Consider the following 22,999-nt stretch of genomic DNA (forward strand, 5'->3'; position numbering starts at 1 on the left):
CAGGGAAGACGACGCGACTGCGCCTGGCGGACGGACCGTGCCAGGCGCCAGCCTGCAGGATCGTGCCTTTGTCCCGCCCCGGCCGCGGGCAGCGAGGCTGAGCAGAGTGGATCCCGCGGGAGCCCCCCGCAAGCCCCCCTAGCTCCTGCTCCACAGCAGGACGTGGCTCACCGCGGAAACGGCCCTCGCTCCCACCTCTCCCTAGAGACGTCTGTCCCCTGGACCAGCTCCACAGTGGCAGAGACCCCGCCGCCTGGAAGGGCCGTCGGCTCGCCGGGCAGAACGGGAAGCCAGGCTGGCGGAGACAGGACCGGGGAAGGACGACTTCCCTCCTACAGAGCCCCAGAGGGAGCGCGCTGCCGAAAGGAAGCCTTGGCTCGCCAAGATGCGCAGTGTCGTAACTGTTGGCACAAGCCCTCCCCCTTGCCAAAGAACGCCAGGAATTCCCCTGTGCTCCGGCAGGGATTTCGGAAGCGAAGCGCTAGCCAAACCCTCCTGGGTCTGCTAGCGGGCTGCTCGGTGCCGCTCTCCCCCGTTCTACCGGGCCGGCCAGACCCAGGCGCCGTTCCGTGCCGCGCCGTGCCGTGCCCTCGCCGGCTCGAGAGTAGTGTTTGCAGACAGAAGCACAGGCACACGCACAGTCCTCAGGGAAGCTGGCACAGCCTCTCTCCCTAGGAGGAAAGCTCACTCAAACACTGTGCTGAGGAGGAGGAGGAGGAGGAGGAAGAGGAGAACTGCACTTCAGCACCGAGCCAAGAGACACAGGACTCGCGATCACTGCCCCGTGCTCGGGCCGGGGCCGCCCTCCCCTCCCCTCTCCCGCTCATCAGCCCCACGCCGAGAAACAAATACCGGGGGCGGAGGGGAACGAGAACGGCGAAAACATAATCGCGCTGAGGATCTTCTCCAGTCCCGTGTCCTTCACAAGGGTAGGTGTGCGCATGTGAGACATGAAGATGTGGACTCTGACAGAGAGAGGCGGCCGCCAGCCCGGTCCCTGAGCCCAGCCGGTCTTCGCTCCTGCCTCCAGCCTCCCCGTCCCGCCCGGGTGGCCAGGGAGGGCTTCGCTTGGAAGCTTTGGTTGGCCCCAGGCCCTTCCCGGGGCTCACCTGCAGCTGGCAGGAATTCTAGTTTAAAAACTTCCTGCACTTCTTGGCGCCGCAGTTACAGGGCAGCTTGTTGCTGGCGTCTTCGATGGGGAACTTGTAGTCGTAGGTGAGCTCCTCCCCGCGGTAGATCTTGCGCATGGCGAAGATGACGATGTGTTTCTGGCCGTCGATGTTGATGACCCGGGAGTAGCAGTTGGGCTCGCAGGAGTGATTGATGAAGCGGGCCGCGTTCCCGTGCATGGTGGCATCCACCACTTCCGAGTCGTCAATGCGGAACATGTAGCAGCCGATCCCCTACGCACGGAGGACAGAAAGAGGGTCAGGCCAGGGAAGAGAAGACAGAGCCACCCTAGAGACGACCTAGCTCGTCGCGGCAACGGAAGTCAAGCCTTTTAGAGCGCCTGCAGCCTCCCTCCACGTGCCCTCGTAAGCGCACGCTTCAACCATTTCCTCCTCGCCTCTCTGGATCTACACCACCAGGATGGGACCGAGACCCTTCGCAGGCCACAGGAGAGAATAAGAGGTGCCCCTAGAGCTCCAGCAAGCAGGAAAACATCCCGAGGAAGTCTTGCGATTCCCATTTGTCGCGTTCCAAACGCAGCCTTCACAAAAGCCTGTCCTACCTTCACAGCCACTTTCTAGTTCTCCCAAACTCTGTAAGAACCTCTACGAAAGCCCACAACTCACCTTACTGTCGTAGTATTTCTCTCGTTGTCAGTGAGGATGGAGCGAATGACATTGCCTGAATATTCGATCACCATCTCACCTGCATCGATGTTCCTTTGCAGAACAGACCCCGGCCATGGATGGGAGACCTAAAGAAGCACCAAGATAAGCGAGTATTCCGAACGAGACAAGCGAAGCTCAGACACGTCAGACTGCCAACGCTGCAGAAACAGGTTATCCATTTCAAGGATCACCGTGGTAACGTCGCTTTTCTAGAGTGGGAAGTCTCTCCTTCCCACCCCTGAGCACGTGCCTTAGCTATCAGCAAGGAAAGTCAGGAAGGATTCCAGGAGTTTGTGCTGAGGATTACTTTCTAATACGTACTTGGGCAGGGAGAAGGAGGAGGGAAAAACCCCAAACTTGCTTCCCCCCCCTCCTCGGTTTTGCAGTCTGACTCACAGAAGGTTTCCAGTTTTCACTTCCCGCTGTCCCAGAGGCAGTGGCACCAGAGCAAAACCGTACCTGTAGACACCAACTGCCTCCTTGGAGGTCTTCTTCAAGTGTCGGAAGCGCATGGGCATTGGCAGATCCATACTAGTGGCCCTCCTAGAACAAAGAGACACGGCTAAGTGACGGCCCTTCTTTGAGAGCCTGGGCCATGTACTATCTGGGACACTTTCCAAGTTACAATAATTTAGACACCGTGACAGTGCAAGCCACTGAGAACACAATCAAAATTAACACAGTGGTTTTATTTTATAGATGGATGGATGGAAAAGATCACTTCCTCTCTTTTCTGCCCAAATTCTCATCAGAGTGCTTTACATGAGCAAGGAAAAGAAACATCCGGAGGAAGACTGCTCTGGTGTCACCTTCAGCTGTCAGTTCTCTTGCTTTTGTAAGTGTCTCCTCTCTATTTGCCAGTGCTTGGTAGCTTCCAAATTTTCACCACCGCGCCAAAGAACACAATGCATAACGAAGCCTGATCAGCACCGTTTTAACACCACAGCATTATTTTCCCCTTGGAACCTTTCAAAGCCTGCTCCGTACCGGGCCGATTTCAGCTGTACTTCTTCCTCTCCTCATCATTCGGGTTGTATTCTGGCGGCTGTCGGTGTTTAGAAGCCAAGAAATTAAACATATCAAACGCAGATTTCCTGCAATTTAAAGAGAGGAAAGGAAGTTTGTTTTACTGACTGAGAATAAACATGTGGTTGCCACAACAGTTTGGTATGTTTACTGATTTTACACCTTCTCCAGCCTGTCCTCTCTTTAAGCCCGGGTGCCACACAACAGTTTCTGAGAACCGTGAATAAAGGCACCAGCCCGGAAAGCTGGTTAAACAAAGCGGCGCAGACAAACGTGCAGACTCAGGAGATGCAACAGAACGGATTTACATGAGAAGGTCCCAAACGTTCCCTTTTAACGGAGCGCGTTAGTGCTGTAGAGATTGGCTGCTTACACCCTGCCACGGGGCGAGTTCATCGAGCGAACGGGCCGTTAGCCGTGACACCGACAAAGCTCACACTTGCCTCAGGGTGGACTTCAGCCCTAGCAGAGCCATGTGGGTTCAGAGGAGGCTCGTTGGCCTCCTCTGGCTTGTGGAATCTGAACTTGTAGTTGTGGCAGTGCTTCGCTCCGTACAGTTGCTCAATCAGGAACACAACAGTATCGTGGATAATCCCCAGCATCCTCAAACCATTCACACCTGAAGAAGAAATAGAACGCAACAAAAAACCCAAACTGACCATGCAGACGCAGCAGCTTGTTAGATACAACTTTGGTGCTAGCCTGCAATTTCCACAGCAGCACTGCGTTAGCTAGTTCATTCCTCTACGAGTTTTCAGCCGTTTCATCGGGAAGAAGTTATCCTCCACAAAGCCACTGCAGCTGAACTGAAACTCTGCCGACTCTGAACCCCAGGACGCTCACAGAAAGATCCGCCTGCCCTCCCACGCTGCCCAGCGCAGAGGCGAGGGTGGCACTGCACACTACCTGCGAAAGACAGCTGTTTCAGGCGGGCGTTGGAACGAGCTTCCTGCACCTTGTCAGTCAGCGACTTCCAGGCATCTGCAGACAGAAGACAGGACAGTGACCGAGTATCCGGGTGCTGGGCACCCAGGATTGCCCAAACAGGCGCCGTGCCGTGCCTCTTATTTTGCCACATCTCGTCAGGTTTTCGGTGAAACGACACACAGCGCAGACTTCTGTCTATGCATGCAGTGTGCTACACCCATACTTAAGCAAGCTCATCGGAGAAGGTGAAGCTTGCATCCTTTCATGGGCCACAAATTAAGATCCTGAGCTCTAATTGCTTCCGTCACCTCCAAAACACACTTTGGCATAAAGGGAAGTAAGCACCTTTAGTGACTGGAATGGAGGAAAAGTCTAGATACCCTACTGTCTGATCCACACTTTTTCTTGGCAAAATGTGCTTCGACACCATTGGTCAATTGATAAACCAAAACGGGATAATGATAGAAAAAGAACAGCCACCAAACTTTTCCAATATAATCCAGACATTGCTAGGAACTAGGGTTGTTCCAGGGCCACAAATCAATAGGGTTTCTGCAGAGTTTTTTGTTTTTCTTTTTTAATCTATGAAAAAACACAAAACCCTAACAGATCCCAGAAGCCATAACTTTACTTCTAGCAAGGAAACTAAACCCAGTACAACCAACAACACGCACTTCTTACCTTCAATGCTCTCTGCGCAGATTTGAAACCCATCATCGCTAGAGATCTCAAAAACCAAACCTTTCTTTGGTTTCTTCTCACCAAGACACTCTTTCCTCTTTTGTTCTTGCTGAAGCCAAAACATAAGCGGGGAGCTGAAAGTGCTCTCTTCTTCCTCGAGAACTTTTGAGCCTAGAAAAGACAGAAGCCAGCATGAAGACGAAAATTGAGTAGAACGATGTTTTTTCCACTGGTTGTTCCACAACTGAAAATTACTTACTAACTTGCTTTTTGACCAGTAAATTCATCCAAGAAAAATATCTAGAGAGTGCTGTAGCAAGAGCGTGAAATCTCAAGTGCTGAGATTTCCACAAACTAAAAGAGAGACGTAACTGTTTGCCCAAAAGCTATTAATAGCAAACAAACCTTTCCTCCCTTCAAAGCAAGAATAACGTGACTATCAGCTCCGCGATTTTTCCTGAGAGAGAACGAGACACACAAAAGTCAAAACTTCAAGGTACTAATTTCCCAGTCCTGGAGAACCCCAAAACTCAGTGCTTTGAAGAAGTGACATACCTGCGCTTTCTTGCTCGTTTGCTGAGTTCTGTGTTGATTGAGATTCGGGAGGACTGCCGTTTGCCTTGGGAGGGAAGGAAGCAAAGATGAAGAAAAATATTTAACAACTTACCTGGTTTCCTCACCAGCCCTGAACGCTCACCTACAAAACCTGAGAACTAGACAGAGGTACAAGAACCTTTTTCCAGATTGAGCGTTCTAAGGTCAGTTTAGTTGGAAACAACAAGTAAGAAGATTCTGCTCAGTAGCACTTATCTCTGAGGCATCCATCAGCCTGCGGACTGCAGCCAGGGACCTGCCCCTTGCACGAGCCCTGCCCACAACAAGGCACATGCTAACGCGTGACGAGCCAAAACTGCAGGAGCAGTCTTGTTCTCAGCAGGCAGGGAGCTTCCCAGAGCTCTTGATTGAAAAAACGGCTCCAGATCGCAACTAAATGTGTCCGCTCATTCCAGACTGGAAGCTCCCACGGTATTTCAGCTAGCGGAAGGAGACTTCTCGCGTTCTCTGTGGAAATTCCCTTAAGCTCAAGCGAGCAGAATCGGACAGAAAGGTCTGTCCAACGCTTACCCTGCAGACTGGCTGCATTGTTTCTGTGATGGCTGATCCACACTTGCTGCATCCTGTGTATCTGCCTTCATAGCAGGAGCCCCTGGAAGAAAAAGATTTAGGGACGTTCAAAATACCTGTCAAGCCATATGTGCCATAAATGAGCCTGGAAAGAGGAACGGATCCACTGGGAGTTACCCCGAGCGATTCAGCAGAACTACAGATGCAGTGACAAGTGCTCCTAAGACACGAGGAACCAGACCACGCTTCCAGCATCACATCAGAATCGAGACTTGCTCTTCCACAAGGAGGAGAAGCGTGAATTCGGGTGGAAACGAAACACGCCTGAGCAACCGTAAGCAATGAGCTCAGGAGTCAGGAGGTGCATGGCGGAATGTGGGAACAGCTACAGAAAACAGAGACTAAACCAAACTGGCAACCGTCAGCAATACAAAGAGCTATTTTAAAAAATTCGGCTGTCAAGAAGAGCTTTAGAACGGACGGTTAAGAACGAGACCTATGACAAGACACTAAGATGACCAAGGAACTACGCGAGTGATGTGCGGAACTGCTCAGTTCCCAAAAGCTGGATGTGCTGCCTTTAGCATCAGCAATCGTTTTGCAGAGCTGTCTCGGGCAGCAGAGTCAAAAGCCAAGAGTGCAACGTCTCTGATGAAACCCATAGTTGTTGTCAGTGGGCTACTGAGACACACCAACGGGCCACACCGACAAAACTGGCTGGTTTTGCATGTAAAACGTGCACCAGCAGCTCTCACTCTCTCTGCAGACCCGGATTTCAGAGTCAGTTCCAATGTCATTTTAGTTTAAGGTTTGGAAGCAATCCCCTGCTGCGAGACACAAGCACACGCTCTGCTGTTCTAACAACGTAGAGAGCAAGTTCTACCAGTTCCTCCCCAGTCCCCCTCTCACCTGTAGGGACCAAAAGGAGGGAAGAGGGGCAGGAGGAGCCAACTGCACACTGGAGAGGCACTAAGCTCACAGAACTGGCACGCAGCTTCAATTCTGCCATTGGAATGATGGAGGCAGCACCGTAACGGTGCGTCACACAACCCGTCACACCGCCCCCCCCACCCCCAGTGCTGTTTTCTCTACTGGTATTCTCAGGAACGCTCTATCATCTGCCAGAGCTGCCAACGGTGGAGAAAGTCCTTGCAACCCTGATTCTCAAAGCCTTAGGTTTTTCATCCTTCCCTTTCCAGAAGTTCTACCGGCTCCTTTAGAGAGATCTGCTTTCTGTTGGCAGCTGGGGTTTCTACCTGAGAAATCATCCCTCAAAAGGAAAACGTGCTGCAGAACTCGTGCTAGGTTCTTCCTCACACCGTTACACAGCCTCAGGGACGAGCAAATCAAACACTCCTCTTACCCTGTAGCCGAGACCGGGGGTACGGCGACGGCCCCTCTGTCGGGAACGTGTGCTTCCGAGGAACTGGTCCACGCATGAGAAGTTTTGTGCTTCTTTCCATTCCCTTTGTCTAACGACGGCTGAATGCGCTTGATCTTCGGCTTCGCTTTCGTGGGACCCAGCACGGAGCTACTCGCAGACTGCTGACCGGACGATGGGGAGCCTCCAGGAGATGCTGAACTGGCATGCATCACCGACGAGGGCGCCTTGTTTTGTTCGAGGCCGGTGTTATTGGGAACATCCACCAGCTGCGGAAAGCTCGACAACTGCGTTGTTGCCGAAGCCGTGCCAAGGTCCAGCTGGGAGGACGCAACCCCGGTTTTGCTGGCTAAGAGTTGTGTCATATGCTGAAGCTGGTAAGAGCTTTCTGGATCAGCAGACGACGGAGCAACCGGCATGCCCATCGTCTGCGCCGAAGGCAGCACGCATATGCTCGATGCAGCTGTCATTGCTGCCGTAGACGGAGTCTGGGATGCTCCCAGTTGGGAGAACATCCCAGAACTTGGCGGTAAAGTCATGTGCTGCTCCTGAAGACCGAGGGTTTGCTGACTAGCTTTGATCAGGAGGTTGCTTATCGAACCAAGGTCCCCTAACAATCCAGGACTTGTTAACGTTACCGAGCTCTGTCCCAAAACGCGAGCAGGAACTGACCCACCAGTAGTAGGGGCTGCCGTGGCCTGCATGGATACGACGTTCAGCACGGAGGAACTCGATGCTAGGCCGGATACGGGCCCTGCTGGGAGGTGACTGGCATCTGGCCCGATAACACTGGGAGACGTGCCGACTGCAGTAGTGGTCACACCTTGCGGGAGCAAAGACGTCTGCTCAAAATACATGACCCCAGACTTGGACCTTTTGATTATATTGGGGGACGGTTCTGTGGGATGTTGAATTGGTGATGGTTCCCAAATCCAAGGGGTGGTTGGAAATTTGGGAAGGAGCAAAATTAATTAAGGTCATGTTGGAGACCATATCAGGAGGAGCTACAGCAGGAGGGGTTCCAGAGGGAGCCAGCTTCTTATTCTTCCGTGACTGCAGACGAGATATGGGCCGTTTCTTACCCAGGGCAGCGGCGGGTGTGGAAGTGGTGGTCCCGAGGTCCGTCCTCTGGCTAGCTTCCGACACTAAGAGCTGAGGATCAGGGGGAGGCTGCACACCGATCAGAAGGCCGGGCGAAGGACTGCTGATGTTCGGTGGGAAGCCAGTCTGAGTGGCTGTGGAGAAGGGATGTATATGCTGGTGATGGGACATGGGCAGCAGCCCCTTGCTCGTGGGAGGGAATAACGACTGAGACGAGGGCAAGCTCGGATTTAATCCCGTGGCCAGTGTCAGCCCGCTCCCCATGGGCCCCAGCACGGAAGTGCTGGTCTCCATCATGCTCTGCGCAGAACTAACGGAAGGCGTTAACTGTATCTTCTGAGTGACGCCGTGGGAAGAGTTTGGAGGACGTACAGCGGCTGCATGTTTTGATTGACGACCAGAAGTTTTTCCGCAGCTGGCTTGAGGTGGGGCGGCGTTGTCTGCACCGCAGCGTTGGAGATCTGCGAGGGGCCGGGACTATCCGTGGAGTTTGGCACGTACTTCTGGCTCTGGAGGGGAACGGTGGGCGACACTGGCACCTGGATACCCGGAGTCCCGCTGTTTCTCGTTAAATCCTGGTTGCTGCCGTGCCCTTGCTCGACGGGGCCGCAGGGCGGGCTGGCTATATGCTCTGCATCTATGTGACCCTGGATGAAGTGATCGGGAGTCATGTGTCCTTCGGGGCTTGGGTCTACCCCTGGACTCAGGAGAGCGGTGTCACCTTCTCCCGAGGCAGATTTTTCTGTCACCGTCACCCTCTTTTCCCCAGACTCCGTGGAAGGCAAGGCAAGCATCGACCTCTCTCCCGAGGAGGAGAGCGAAGACTCCGAGATGACGGCGAGCCTGTTGTGATTCTGGCTGGGCACCGTAGGGCTGCGAGTGGTCAGCACAGAGAGGTCGGAAGGAAGCTCCAGCGGCAGTTCGAACTGCTCCTCCGCCGAGATGGAGGAAGAGACGCTGCTATCCACCGGCTCGGCGGTCGGCAGCTGCTGGGAGAACACCTCGAACAAGCCCATATCCTTGCCGCGGTTGCTGTCGAGACCTAAGCCTTCTCCAAGCGTTAGAAGTTCGGATGACGAGGACTCTGGACTTTCTCCCAACGCCTGCATGGACGGTGTGTTCTTCAGCACAAAGTCCATGATGTCGGAAGGGAGGATGTTCCCACAGTCATCGCTGTTGTTGTTGTCAGAGTCGGATTTCAGAAGTTCCGTGTTAAAAGTGTCCAGTAAGTTCTTGTCAGAAGGCGTGCTGGCGTGAGCCCTGCGGCCCGTTTCCAAGGAGCTCAGCTGAGCTTCCAGCGAATCCTGACCCTGCGCTTTCACCCTGCTCACAGGGTGGCAGTTATCGATCTTCGGGTCGCTTTTGTGGACGGTGGAGCTCTTGGAGACTTGTACTTTCTCCCCGGCTTCTTCAGTTCTATCTAGCTTTAAGTTCTCCGTTCCGTTTTCTTTCCCACTCCTTTTAGTTACCTGACTGACTTTTCTAGTTGTTGCTGTGACACTCGTGTCGCTTTCTGTTCCATCGTCCACACCGTCTAGCTGGGAGATTTTTGGAAGATCGCACTGCTCCTCCTCCCTGAATAAGCTATGGGATGCAAGCCTCTCCTCCGTGTTCGAGGAAACCACCGTCCTCGTGAAGTTATAGTAGTATAAGTCGTCTTCATCCGATGTGCTCAAGTCATCCGCGCCGTCCACTTGTCCTTCCGCAGACCCGCTTCCCTCGCTTCTTCCCAGTGGAGTTACTGTAGAAGGGAATGTCTTCCTCTCCGTAAGACCTCACCCCATACAGAGGAGTCAATCCAAAGAACATGTTGGATCTGGCCCGAGCACTCCTCCGGGGGTACCGCCGCTTGTACGAGCCTTCCTCTTGAGCTTTAGTTCCGTCCTGGAGCATCATGTTGTTATCTTGAACAGGCAAATTTTCGTAAGCGTTGTTTTGAGATTCCTGTGCTGGTGCTTCGTTCGGACTTCCCTGAACCACAGGGTTATCTTCCGGGCTTTCCGAAGTCGAGGAGGGCTCCGCCAAAGTAGCCAGCTCTGCTCCGGCAGGCTGAGGCTCAGCGTCGCTTTCCTGCGGTGTGTTTTTAGACTGGTTCTCGCTTTCCATCTTGAGAGGCGTCAGCGTGACTTTAACGGTGCGTTTTCTAGGTGCCTGCGATTCCTTAGAGGCCACTTCCACCTGCGCCCCAGAGCCTTTCGATGGCCCTTGGGAAGGTGGAGACTTCTCGCCAGCTTTTTCAGCAGGAATATTATTACATAACCTCTGGCTAATTTGTTCAGTTGCCAAACCCTGATTACCAAATTCTGGTTTCAGGTTTCCTTCCTCACTGCCTGCTGCTTGGCTTGAATCTGTAAGAGATTTCAGGGAATGTTTCTCTTTAAAACTATCTTTCGCTGACTTTTTCCCCTTCTGACGCCTGTCTCTAGGGGCAGAAACTACCTGCTCGCTTGCTGCAGGAGATCTGCTATTTATTCCAGCAGACTTCAAGGTCTTTGCATCCATCTCATCAACCAGAGTCGTCTTCTCTGCCTGTACAGGTTCCACGTGCTGATCTCTGTCTTTCCTTGGGCCTCTCTGATGCAGAGGTGGAAAGGATATTGCTTCTTTGGAAGAAAACGATCCTGAACATTCTTGAAAAGTTCCTACTTTAACATTCGTTTCCGTGCCCGATGAACTAGATGGTTGAGTGGACATTTTGGAGCTTCCTCCAGAAGCAAAACTATGAGCTGAATAGTCTGCGTCCTTTGAGGTCAGCGTTTTCATCTTCTCTCCCTTAGAAGGTGCACCTTTGGCTATCAAATCTGAACTGCCGGAGTGTTTTCCTTCCGCAGACTGAGACGCATCCGGCTGGTAAGTTTTATTTCCACTTGCAGCCACTGTTTTCTGGGAGCCTGAACTGGTAGAGCAACTTTGAACTGGAGTGCTTGAAGTACCCACATTCACCGATCCCGCAAAGCGGTCAGTGCTTTTGACGCTCGGGTCATGCTCTGAAGAGGACCCCGTGCTGGAAACTGAAGACACGCTGTGCCTGGAGTAAGTGTTCCCGGCTCGTGTAGGGGAAATCATCCGGAGTTTTGATTGCTGCTGTGACAAAGAGGAGGTGCTATGTCTCCTAGAACCAATGCTCTTAAGTCCAGAGGACAGCAAAGGATCTCCTACTGTCACTATTTCATGGGTCACTGGGGTAGGACTTCCTGAGAAAACAAGGCAAGAAAGACTGTCAAGTGATTTGAAACTTCCACAATCAATACTGACCCAGTTCCTTCACACAGAACACAAGAAATCAGCAACCATAGAAACCTTTCGGCCGAAGAGCATTAACATCTGGATGATACTCGAGATAAGATATTAAAAACCTGACACTGTCAATCAGCACTCACCACGCAGAGCTGACGAGATCGTATCTCAGGGTTGTGCATCTCGACTTTAGATGCAAATTCTCAAAACATCAGTTTGAAACAAAATGTGACTCGTTCATATAGAAATAGCAGCTGAATTACGACACCGGATTTCTGACACTCTCTGGAAAAATACAGCCTGAGATGATCAAGTCCCTAACTTACATTACAGCTCTTCTGGATTACTGCCATTACATTGCCCAAACACTGGTTTCTTCATCCCAGGGAAATTTTTGTTTTGGTCGTACGTTTCTCGACAGGCCATCTCTACTCCGTATTTTCAGAGCTTTCCTTCCCTCAAACCTATTGCCATTTTGCTGTTTCCTCTAGAAACAGAAAACTAAACACCACATTCTGAACGAAGCCAAAGAGACACTAACAAACCAAAAACATTTCCAAAACGAACAAAGAAAAACCTCCCACGGAAAATTAAAAAGTCGACAGCACTAGAAATACCTGCGGAGGGCAACGGCCTAGAGCCAGGAGACCTCTGTGTGGACGGGTAACTCGGCGCCCTGATCCTGGGGCCCTTGGAGACCACTGGATAGTAACAGGAACTAGAGGTCTGAGAATGCAAGGGACGATCTGGTGACGGTGGGTTTACAATTTCGGGTGTGTTTCGGCTGTCTTTAGGAAGAGTTTCTGTTGTTGTAGAAAAGAGAAACAACAGCATAAGCCACCAGTGAAGCCTAGAAGCTATGATCTGATAAAGTACGTATCGCTATCCGGTTTCACTTGGAGAATCAGGGTATTTGTTCAACAAACACGGAGGCAGAGGTTACTGCTTCCCTGCCACCAGGTAATGGATGGTTTCTTCCCCTGAGAACATTTTTAAATACCTGCAGCGATACAGTAACCCTCAGCCTACGCAGGAAACTCTGCGGACTGGAAAGCATTACTACAGGAGTTTTCAATTGGCTCAAGTCATCAAAGTCACCAGTACCCTCAAGAGTACACCAGTACACTTAGGGGGTTTTTTTTGTATTTTTTTTTTCCCCCCGAAGTGGATTCTAGTCCAAAGAGGTTTAAGAGACACAGGTCCTAGCCACTAACCTGGCTTTCTGGAAAAGATACACCATGGCAAAAAATGTAGAGAACATACTTTTAGAAAGTCCTTAAAAGATCACCTGTAAGGGGAACTGGGCTGTGGGCAATTGTTCTGTTATCGTCATGCTCCACAGTGCTGTTGATGTCAGGTTCTATGACCGGAGGCCGGCACTCCATGATCTTGCAGGTATACACACAGCGCTTCCTGGCATCTGTTGTGCTCCAGTACACCCTGGAGCACCTGGAAGATAATTCAAACACAAAACAATTTCCTCAACAGTCGAGTAGACCTCAGCATTCCCATTTTACATTTTCAGTTTCTCAACATGACACAGGACAAAGGCTTCCTGGCATAACATGCTGCACACCTAGCTTGTCTGTGTACGAAAGCTGCAGTCAATTTTTACACAGGTTACTGCGGCGCTGGGTTGGCATCTAATATACTTAAGGACATCTAATCATGGAACAGCTTATACTCACTGATAGCCGATGGGAAACAACTTATCTTCACAGTCGGAGAGGTCATTCAGAATTCCCAAACAGTCTATCGTCATTGAACCTGAGCAGAAAGAGGAACAGTAGAGTTCTGTGAACCGGATTCCGGCACCAAAGGCGGTTCAAGTGTCCAGAGACTAGATCTTACCAATCATCATGTGGATGTTCTCTGGTTCCAGGCCACTAAGAAATTTTCTCCTCAAACTGATCCCTTCAAAGTCCACAAAAACTCTCCTAAGAACTTCAAACCCATTCTCAGGAACGACCTGGAACAAGAATCCACAAAACTACCCGTAAATTTTAAAAAGAACCACCTTGTGCATGCTACACATGCACATGTCATGTCTGACTCGATCCTCAGTGTGGTCTTTTGGTTTTGAACTGCCACATAGCACCTCTTGCCAAACTTGCCCATGTCAGTTGTATCACTGACTTCCTTTTAACAGCACCGCAGTCCGGCTCTCGTTAATAAGGAACACACTCAGTATTAACTTCTAAAAAGTGCTCACAGCTACAGGCCAACCCCACTTTCACACGAGGCTGGGTGGGAAAGAACAATCTCACCTCTCCTTTGATCAAGTCGCGATGCCTCTGGCAGTAAACTTTCTTATCGTCCAGAAAGACACAGTTCTTGGCTCGCGAGCACATAAAATGATAGTTACTTGTACAGGAAGTGAGGCAGCAGCCTACTGTGGCACCTGACTTCTGGCAGAACTCACATCTCTACAAAAGAAAAAAAAGAAGAAAAGTTTAGATAGTGCCTGACCTCCCGCTTCACTGCCACAGTGTTTCACTACCGTGACTCACATGCACAAGTGAGACACGGAGGAGGAGGAGGAGGTGAGAGGCAGAAGGACCCCTCACACAGAACAACTTCTGCATTTGCAGATCGTCGTTCTTTTTGCAGTATCTAACAGAGTAGCTATGTACAAGCTAGATGTTAAGGTCCTTCACCTATGCTCAAACCCAAAATGCTCCTCGATTGGACAGTACTTGCTTTCAACTTCTATTTATTTTATAGATAAATAAAATTTAACCCAGGTCAAAACACCAGGTACAGGCTTGCGCTCTCTCCTTGGAGTTCCTCTGCTGTCATCAGTTTGGACTGCAACAAAAGATCTGCTAAGTCCTTGTACTAGAGAGACGGGTGTCAGGCTTTAACACGGCATTTGCCTGTGCTTTAGATATTCCAGATTATTTTTAAAAACAGTTTGTAACTACAGATACGGCATTGACTGCCTAAGGCATAGCACTGGCAACCGAAGACCTTCTGAGAAAAACCCGACTCCATCTCTCCTGTCACAAGTTCCTTTCAGTCTCCACCATATTTCCGAACCGAGCAAGGACAAAACAGATTTTCAAATATCTTCAGTCAGTTCTACTATATACAGCGTAAAAAAAATCCAAAATGCAAGGAGAGGACAGAGCAGAAAAAACACACATGAGGAATCTTTTAGCCAGGTTCCCGTCCCGGTTCCGTGTAGATCAGCGTGAAGTATTTGAATATTTGAAGTATTCTTTACTTATACCCACCAGCTGCTTTCCCCTGATCACAGCCATGTGCACGTTTTTCAGAGAACCATCATCATCCTCAAATACTTCTGCTGACCATAAAGCACAGTTCACATGCGTCCATTCGTTTTGGCCAATATAGAGAAGACGTCCAGCATCCTAAGGAACGGAAGGAAACATTCTTTTCAAACGTTCCACAAGAAGCATCCAGCCTAGCCACAGTCCCAAATCCAGTGTCACTTAAATCAGCCCCTATGGAAACGGACAAGTGCCAGGTACTCACGTTAGCACTGTCATCGCCATATTTCAGGCACAACGCGCACTGCCTGTTGTCTTCCACGTCCGGAGGTGGGTTAAGTTCAGGACTATCCTCTCTGCTTCTGTCAGAGCCTTACAGTTAAAAGAGAGAACAACGTTTATTCTTGAAAGTCAGGGAGGCTACAATTCATCTGGGAAGACCGTCAGTAAGCGAATCATAGAATCATAGAATGGTTTGGGTTGGAAGGGACCTTAAAGATCATCTAGTTCCAACCCCCCTGCCATGGGCAGGGACACCCTCCACTACACCAGCTTGCCCAAAGCCTCATCCAACCTGGGCTTGAACACTGCCAGGGATGGGGCATCCACAACTTCTCTGGGCAACCTGTTCCACTGCCTCACCGCTCTCAGAGTGAAAAATTTCTTTCTTATATCTAACCTAAATCATGGGGCAGAAGAGCCGAACAGCAGCCTAGAGTTCTCAACAGCCAGCTCGCAAAGCAAGGAAAAGCAGGCATCAGCCTCTACACGGCCCTCGTTCTGCGGGAAAAGAGGCAGGTGCAAAGGTATTCCCAGGCCAAAGCTCAGCTTGGAAACATCTCATACATAACAGCCTCTGAATGCATGATTTCAGGCCACGGAGGTCTCCAAAATTCTTCAGCCACGTACAGAACTAATGCCGCCCTCTCTTTGCTACTAGGAGGTGTGGAATGAGGGTCTCTGGGTGTGGGGCCAATAGTGCTGCAATCTGTTTTCTTACCAGAGATAGGTGGTGTCGGAGGATGTAGAGGAGTTGGTGAATCTGGCTCTCCGGGCCCTTTGGGTTTTGGAGCTGGAATGATTTTCTTCATCAGAGGGGGCTGTTCAGTGCGGTTGTTCTCTTCACGCTCCTGCCACTGAGCATAATTATGGTCAAGCGAAGGGGGCAGCACCGCATTCGGCAACATACCGCTGCTGAAATGCAACAAGGAGTCAGCTGTCAGACCTGACGACACCAGAGGACCTTGTGCCCTGTCTAGATGCACTACTGACACCCAACAGACAGTAACGACTCATTTAATTACTTCCAGTCCACACATGGTCTCAAAGGCTACGACCGGTCACTCGCATTTAAGGTTGGCGATGTGGGTAACAGATGCAGAAGGAGGGCCACACCAAACAGGGGTGAGGAGGAAGAGGAGGAGGGGGAAGGAAGGACAGGACCGACAAGCCAACACACAACACACCTAGTTCTAAATGTTTTTGGTTACTCTGCTTTACAACAAGGGAGTGTATACAAAACCTGGGAACAGGATTACTGTTTAACTTCTTGTAAAAAAAAAAAAAAAAAAGAAAAAGAAAAAGAGAAAACCCAACCCCACAAACAGGCTCTCTTGATACTTTTTGTTTGGACAGCTGGCAAACCACAGGGTGTCGCAGTCGGACACCGAACAATTACTTACTTGCTTGTTACTTTATTTGGCTCCCAAAATCTGGACTTTTTTACACTGAACCATGGAAAAACACGCTCCATTTGCTGAGGGAAAACAACACTCCATTAGAAATGTTATTCAACATACCCCAAAATTCAAACACGTTCAGCCAAAACCTGCTGTAAACGCACAACTAGGAAGATTTCATTAACATCAACAACTCTGACAAGGTATTATTTTATTCCTGGAGATACCCGAGCAACAGAACGCGTGACGGACCCGTTGGATTCCAACGGCAGTAAGCAGTGGTATGACATCAAGAGGATTTCAAAATAACTGTAGTCCGGCTCACCCGAATAAAGAAGGACTTGACCATGCTATTGGCTTTCTTAACTTCCGGCTGCCCTCCGTCGGAATTAATGGCTGCTTGAATTATCTTCACGATGTCATCGCTAAAATCCAACTAGAAGAAAGCCACAAAATTCCTCATTAACAGGATTGTCTCTTGTACAGCTACACCATCCACTCCTTTTTTGAGGCATCAAGCGAGCATCCAGATGACGAGACGACTGAACCAGAACTTCCAGAACTTAAAAGCAGAAAAAGAGTTGGGCTGTAAAGCAACGAGCAGCCCTGCACACCTGCAAACTGGATGGCAGAACTCTTACACCCACAACCCTTCGCTTTTTCCTCCTACCAGGAGTCGACTGCTGACCGATTTTAAATCAGCCACGCGAGCTACCTGACGAGGATTTGGCCAAAATCTGGCAACAGCATGTTTGCCTACTGCTTTGCAATATACAGTCTTCCTCAAGATTCCAGGCTCTGCAGGGGAAAAAAGAGGAAAAGGCTGCTCCCTCCAACGGAAACTGATGATTGGGTCAACGTTAGCGTTCTGTAGAAATAACCCCCCTAAAAGATTGTCCCTCCACACATGAATTATTAGTTCCCAGATGACCAATGACTTGAGTTAAGAGCTTGCACACGAAGGACAACCTGTCCTGTTTCCATCAACACAAAATGCTAAGAGCAAAAAGGGTTTAACCAGGTATCACTGCTGGTTAGACAGCACCGTACAACGGTGTAAATCACATGTCTTTGGGCCAACACGGACAGGAGCACCTGCCAAAATTGGTTTTAGCAGCATTTCACCTGTCTCCTTGTTCATTAAGAAAAGGCTCAAGCACGCTCAGTTATAAACATCACGGGTCATAAAGCACTTCATGGGATCTATTATTAGAGTGGAACACTAAAACGTCGACATACCACAGAAGTGTAACCTCCTTGATCCATTTTTCTTTTCACTCCTTCCAAATCCAGAGGTTGCTGCTCCTCCTGTTTACTGACTTCTGTTAGGACAGGAGGATCAGGACCTTCAGGAGAGCTTCTGGATGGGATACTCTCTTCCGTCTCGGGATTTAAATCGGGCGGTTTTGCTGCCTGTTAACATCAGCAAACAGACAGAGGGACGTTGGCTATTAAGTGTGGCTGCTACTCAAGACATACTCCCACGCACATTCATTGGCCCAGAGATTCTCATTGACATGAAAGAACGGAGACTCAAGTTCTGAATTCCTGTCCAAAGTGCAGGGACAAAGATGAAAAGATCTTAACCAGCTTTCTGCTGCTGACCTGTACGGTACGCAGCCGAGCAGAGCCATCAGCTATAGGGACCAAACTCATTTTTCAGGAGTCTTCTTTCTGAACATATATTTCAAGACCAATATCCTCCTCTCCTGTTAAAAAAGCACCTCCACCATCCTTAAGGATTTACCTCCCATTCCTTGAAGAACTTTACCTTTTTTTTTTTTCTTTTCACCTCCTAAGTTGTATCATAGATACCCACTTCTTTGTTCCCACAGGGATAAAGAGAACAAAAGTCGCAGTACGTGTTGCTCTCAGCACAACAAAGACACCTTTGCAGCACGACGCACAGCAATACCAGAACTCAACCGAACGCCAGGCAACACTTCAAGCCAGGATATATTACTGGGACGTGAGGCTCCAGCTTACCTGTCGATACCGCAGCAAGTGGCTGGTAGTTCTGGAATTCAACAAGGCTGTTAAAACCTGCTTTAAGGAGACCTGCAGCTCCTTCTCCAGCGCCAGACGCCACTCTGCAGGATGCTGCTCCGTGCAGTTAATGCAGGTGTAGGCTACGCTCTCAGGCAAGTTAGAGAGTATCTCATACATTTCATCTGGAGACAAAAAAAAAACAAAACACAAACAACAAAACAATCTGAACTACTTCACCGAAGGATGGATATAGGGAAAAACCCCTACTCTGCACTTATTAACTGCAACACTTTCCACATAAGAAGCATCTAGTGCAACTAACTGAGCAAGGCTGCATGTGAGGCAGGTCCCGTGCTTTTACGATGTCACTGATATGAATATACTGGTGTATCTGTAGCCGTTCTACAGTTATTTTTCAGGTGGGTCACAACAGCTGAGGGTGCTAATGTCACACTCTAGCAGAAAGGCCCCAAACTGGATCACTTTGGTCTACTCGCTGCCTCGTGTTCTTAAGTACTGAGAGATAAGGATTTGCCTTACCAGAAAGGTTTTCGCATTTGGAGTGGACCCAGCGGTCGCACTTCCCGCACTGCATCATCTTGCTCTCGTAGTCGTCATCATCGTAGCATTTGTCACAGAGAGGACAGAAGTTTCCTGCAAAGGAGATGTGATTTTCATCAGGAGTTCGGCTGCCACACACACCTTGAAGGCTGGGTGGTCACTTGCCAGTGTGCTAAGAAAGCAGCTCTCTGAAACGCGCCACCAGGAACATTTATTTTTACAGCGCTGCGAACGACGGCCACGAAATTAACCTGCTTGGAAGACCACTGACTACTCCACGATTCCATTGCTGGGCACCCATATTCAGGGGCAGTGGGACTAACAAAGTACTCCATGCAATTAGCTTTGCAGAGTGAAACGAAAGGACAAAGACGACACACGGGCAAGAAATCAGGCGGAACGGTCAAGACTTTCTGTCCTGAGAGTTCTTCCCCAGAGTGCCCCTCCTCGATCCAAAGGCGTCACTGATGTAGGAAGGAACAACTGCCTTACAACAGGAATTTTGTTGCCTTTAAGTCAAGTCTCCTTTAAAATGTCTTTTTCTCAACTGCTGCTTGAAACTCAGGGCCAAGGGGTGCGTAGAGATTGCTTTGTACGGTACAAATTGTGGAAGCCTCCAACTCTCACAATAAAACAGTGGTGGCTTTTGTTAGCCACTGTGAAATTTAGGAACCTGGCTTTCCTACAGAAGGTGTTCCGCGTGCTTTCATGCTCGACCCTAACACCAGCTTTCACTCCAGTCTGTACCGTGACAAGCTCACTCGCCCCGCAGGCCCTCTGTTCACTCTGCACTGACGCCAATTCGAAACCGAGCGTCCGAAGAGGCTCGTGCGGTGAAGAACCACGACTTTACGCACCTTTAGCGAAGAGTTTGGCACAATCGTGACACAGCGAGAAGTCGTGAGACCACTGCGCATCCCACCCTTTGCCTGGTGTTGTTGATCCGCAGCTCTTGCAGCGAACGCATTTGGTACATATCTGGAAAAGGAACGTGTTTGGCAAGAGTTATTTGCTTTTATCCCGTGGTTTCTCTCGGCTTTACTCCTAACGATACGTGCCCTAGTTTTTACTACTCAACGAGTGCAGAAAGCTCATGCAACAGAACAAGGAGTTTCAAATGCCAAAACTTTCGCTAAAAAGAAGAGTTCCCTCCCTTTACGGTAAGCTGGTGATAACGCAACAACGGAAAAACGAAAATAAACCACGGTATAGCTTTCCTGTCCTCCGTATGTGCGTTGAAGTAAACATCACCTTCCCCTTCACATAAAGCAGCTGACGTAGTCGTGGCATTTCTTCTGACCTAAAATACGAGGTCCTATTTTCACAGTTTTCCAACTCTGAGGATGCTGTGGTAGAAAGCACCTAAAAACTATCGGTACCAGATGCACTAGAGGCAGAGCTTTCGCGCTTGTTTAGAACAAAAACTCAAAAGATGCAAAACAGTGCATTAATCCAAATTGCCTCCCAATACCAGTACGAACTGGTAAGTTCCTTAACCAGGTAAATGCTTCCATTCTAAAGAGCTTCTTCCACGTTCTGGGACTACGATCAGAAGAATTGCTACAACTAAAAACAGGTGTAATGTCTTTAAAAATCCTGCTTGCTCAGAACTGTACCCACCTCATTATCTATTTCCAAACACACCTTCCAGGCACACTGCCTTAAAAAGCCAAGCCACTGCGTCAGGGCGAGCAGCCTGCAGAGCTCCGGCCCACAGCACTACGACTGGCCAACAAGTGAATTACCCAAAAAAGACATCAAAATCCCTCACCCAAACTTTCTTTTTCTTGGTGGGTTTTGTCGGGTAGTTTGGGCCCAGGCACTCCGGGTGATAGCTGTTCCGGCACTTGTTACACTCCAGCAACTGCTGCAAGAATAAAGAGGGAAAAAAAGCATTGGAACACAGACCCTCCAAAAGGGACGCAAAATCCTGGGCATTTTTGTTTTCCGCTGGATCCCCCACGCAGGGCAAGAGGAAGAGGTTGCAATGAAGCAACCCTAGCGGCGCTCTCCCCAGAGCCCAGCGGCGCTGGCGCAGAGACCCTGCGCTTCCCTGCTTCCCGGCGCGCGCTTGTGCGCTGCGCTCCGGAGCGAGAGGAGCTCCGGGAGCAGCGCGAGGGGTTGCCCACCGGGTCTCCCGGCGGCGCGGGGGTACCTTGGTGGCCTGGTGCTGTCTCCCACACACGTGGCAGAACTTGCAGCGACGGCAGCACCAGTTTTCCAGCTGGTCCTCCAGAGGCCGCTCGCTCTCCTCTAAGCAGAACTTGTGGAAAGGCTCACAACAGACCTGACAATACACAAACTGCAAGGGGGGAGAGGGAGGTTTTAGCAAGTCAGAAGCTTCTCCAAAGTCCCAAACAAGCCCCCTCGCGCTCCGAACGACTCCCGATTCTGCCTTGCAACTGACAGAATAAGGACTTCTACTGGCCTGTTTCAGGAGGGAAACTGCGGGCGTACTTCGGACAACCCAAAGACGTGCTCGGCTACCCAGACTAGGTGCCTGGCAGCAAACGGGAGTCTGCTACCTGTTGTTCAAGGGTTTCGAGTACTGGCAAAGGCCTACAGGGCTCTTGGGGATCTCCCTCTCTCCCTGTAACACGAGCCAGCTGCACCGGAAGAAACGCTTAGTGCGGAAGGAAGGGACACGCAGAGCAAAGAGGGACACCTCTCCCTCCGCTCAGCTTAGGTGGCCCGTTAGGAAGCTCTTCTAATTTCTACGTATCCCCTACAAGGCTGGTCATATTAGAAAAAGAATCATCCTCCGGGCACGAACACCATAGACTCACAGGGGACGTGGGAATCGTTCGTCCCCTTGAGCAACCTGAGAAGGGGATGGCTCCATGCCCCTCTGGACCTTCACGGTCCTCGAGTGCCCTGATGTTCACACACAGGACTTAACCCCCCCTTTCCCCCCACGTATTCTTCACTCATCGTAACCAAGCCTGGTCTAAGGCGCTAGCATCACCTTCCCAGGACAGCTGGTCTGAAGACGTGGAGAAGGCCCCTATCTATACCTGGAAAGGCACTTAACACATCTTAGTCCAGCTCCTTATGCAGCGCCAGCATCTTTCCAGTCACGTTTCGGTGACGGTTTGCAGCTCCCAGCAGACACAGACACACCTGGGAAGGTCAACATTGCCTACAGCCCTCTAAGGTCACCGGGCAGCCTTTGTTATTTCAAGGTGAAAGGAAGCGAAGCCCCTGCTCTGCATCAGGTGGGGGATTCCAAACTAAGAGGAGACGCGGGGGCTCTCAAACGCACTATTTCGCTACGCCTAATACAGTTCACCTCCAAGGCAAGTTTCCAAACTGATTTTAAATACCTTGCACGTTAGTATCTTGAGACAGATTTTAGCAAGGACAGATTTACAAGTACGATCTTAACTGCTTCTGGGTTAAGGCCAAGATGGGGTTTGTTTTCTTTCTTTATTTTTGCGACAACACGGTTCTGTAACTAAGTCATCGACAGCAGAACGCAATGCTTTACCTCCACGTGTCCACTGCTGGCACAGAGAAAACAGACCACCCTGGGAGTAATAGGTACCGAGGTCACGATGCCTAACCCACCCATCTCCCAAACATTCTCCACTTCACAGTCCTCCTGAAAGTACAAAAGGATAGGTCACCATGCAGAACAAGGCAATACAACATCAGTACAAAGTGCTCACATTGACTGCTGCTCTATACGGTCTGCGCCTGCGATTAGGGGGTCTCAAACTGACACCATGTCAGCTTCTGCCTCGGTCTCCTTTACAGTGTGTACTGGGACAGCCGCATCTCAGCGCTGTCCTTGCCAAGAGAGCCCAACAGTACGCTAGCCTCCCTTCTACGGAAAGCAGGCCTAAGGGACGAGGCGAAGTCTTTCACGGTTGCACAATTATTACTAAAAGTGAAATTTCAGAAGAATTGTACTTTATTAAAACTCCATACTCGTATAAAACACTTACGAGATCTCACTATAATCTCCCGTATCAACACTTATAGATGGACTGAAAAAATATTAGGAAAATATTAATTTTTATTATTTCAACACTCTTGTTCAAAAAAGTACATGATTTATCAGTGTAAAAGCCCCGATATACCCCAAAGGTTGTGAGTTACAAGTTACTAACATTTTCCCCAAATCTCGTTGGCTCGAGTTGTGGTAAGGTTTTATAGTTCCATCTTAATGGAATCATTCTTCATAAACCTCAATTCTTGCTCATCCTCACACATTTGACA

General features: G+C 49.9%; 1 protein-coding gene across 1 annotated transcript in view; it reads right to left on the reverse strand.

The window, feature by feature from the left end:
* Window positions 1-761: 761 nt before the first annotated feature.
* The window catches only part of KMT2A (lysine methyltransferase 2A), a 43,012-nt gene continuing 20,774 nt past the window's right edge, over window positions 762-22,999 (reverse strand). The window contains 34 exon segments of the mRNA XM_086627024.1: window positions 762-1,403; window positions 1,797-1,822; window positions 1,825-1,893; window positions 1,896-1,924; window positions 2,298-2,381; window positions 2,826-2,856; window positions 2,859-2,939; window positions 3,316-3,483; window positions 3,771-3,845; window positions 4,473-4,643; window positions 5,028-5,080; window positions 5,136-5,147; window positions 5,598-5,679; window positions 6,950-7,868; window positions 7,870-8,429; window positions 8,432-9,788; window positions 9,790-11,273; window positions 11,934-12,119; window positions 12,605-12,765; window positions 13,005-13,083; window positions 13,168-13,285; window positions 13,584-13,742; window positions 14,553-14,690; window positions 14,815-14,921; window positions 15,550-15,743; window positions 16,232-16,305; window positions 16,554-16,664; window positions 17,468-17,641; window positions 18,215-18,399; window positions 18,758-18,871; window positions 19,636-19,756; window positions 20,550-20,645; window positions 20,934-21,080; window positions 22,266-22,379. Of these exon segments, the coding sequence (XP_086483150.1) occupies window positions 1,128-1,403; window positions 1,797-1,822; window positions 1,825-1,893; window positions 1,896-1,924; window positions 2,298-2,381; window positions 2,826-2,856; window positions 2,859-2,939; window positions 3,316-3,483; window positions 3,771-3,845; window positions 4,473-4,643; window positions 5,028-5,080; window positions 5,136-5,147; window positions 5,598-5,679; window positions 6,950-7,868; window positions 7,870-8,429; window positions 8,432-9,788; window positions 9,790-11,273; window positions 11,934-12,119; window positions 12,605-12,765; window positions 13,005-13,083; window positions 13,168-13,285; window positions 13,584-13,742; window positions 14,553-14,690; window positions 14,815-14,921; window positions 15,550-15,743; window positions 16,232-16,305; window positions 16,554-16,664; window positions 17,468-17,641; window positions 18,215-18,399; window positions 18,758-18,871; window positions 19,636-19,756; window positions 20,550-20,645; window positions 20,934-21,080; window positions 22,266-22,379 (7,755 nt within the window). The 3' untranslated portion in view covers window positions 762-1,127.

The sequence above is a fragment of the Tauraco erythrolophus genome, chromosome 26 (genome assembly GCF_009769465.1).
Source record: "Tauraco erythrolophus isolate bTauEry1 chromosome 26, bTauEry1.pri, whole genome shotgun sequence".
NCBI classification, from domain to species: Eukaryota; Metazoa; Chordata; class Aves; order Musophagiformes; family Musophagidae; genus Tauraco; species Tauraco erythrolophus.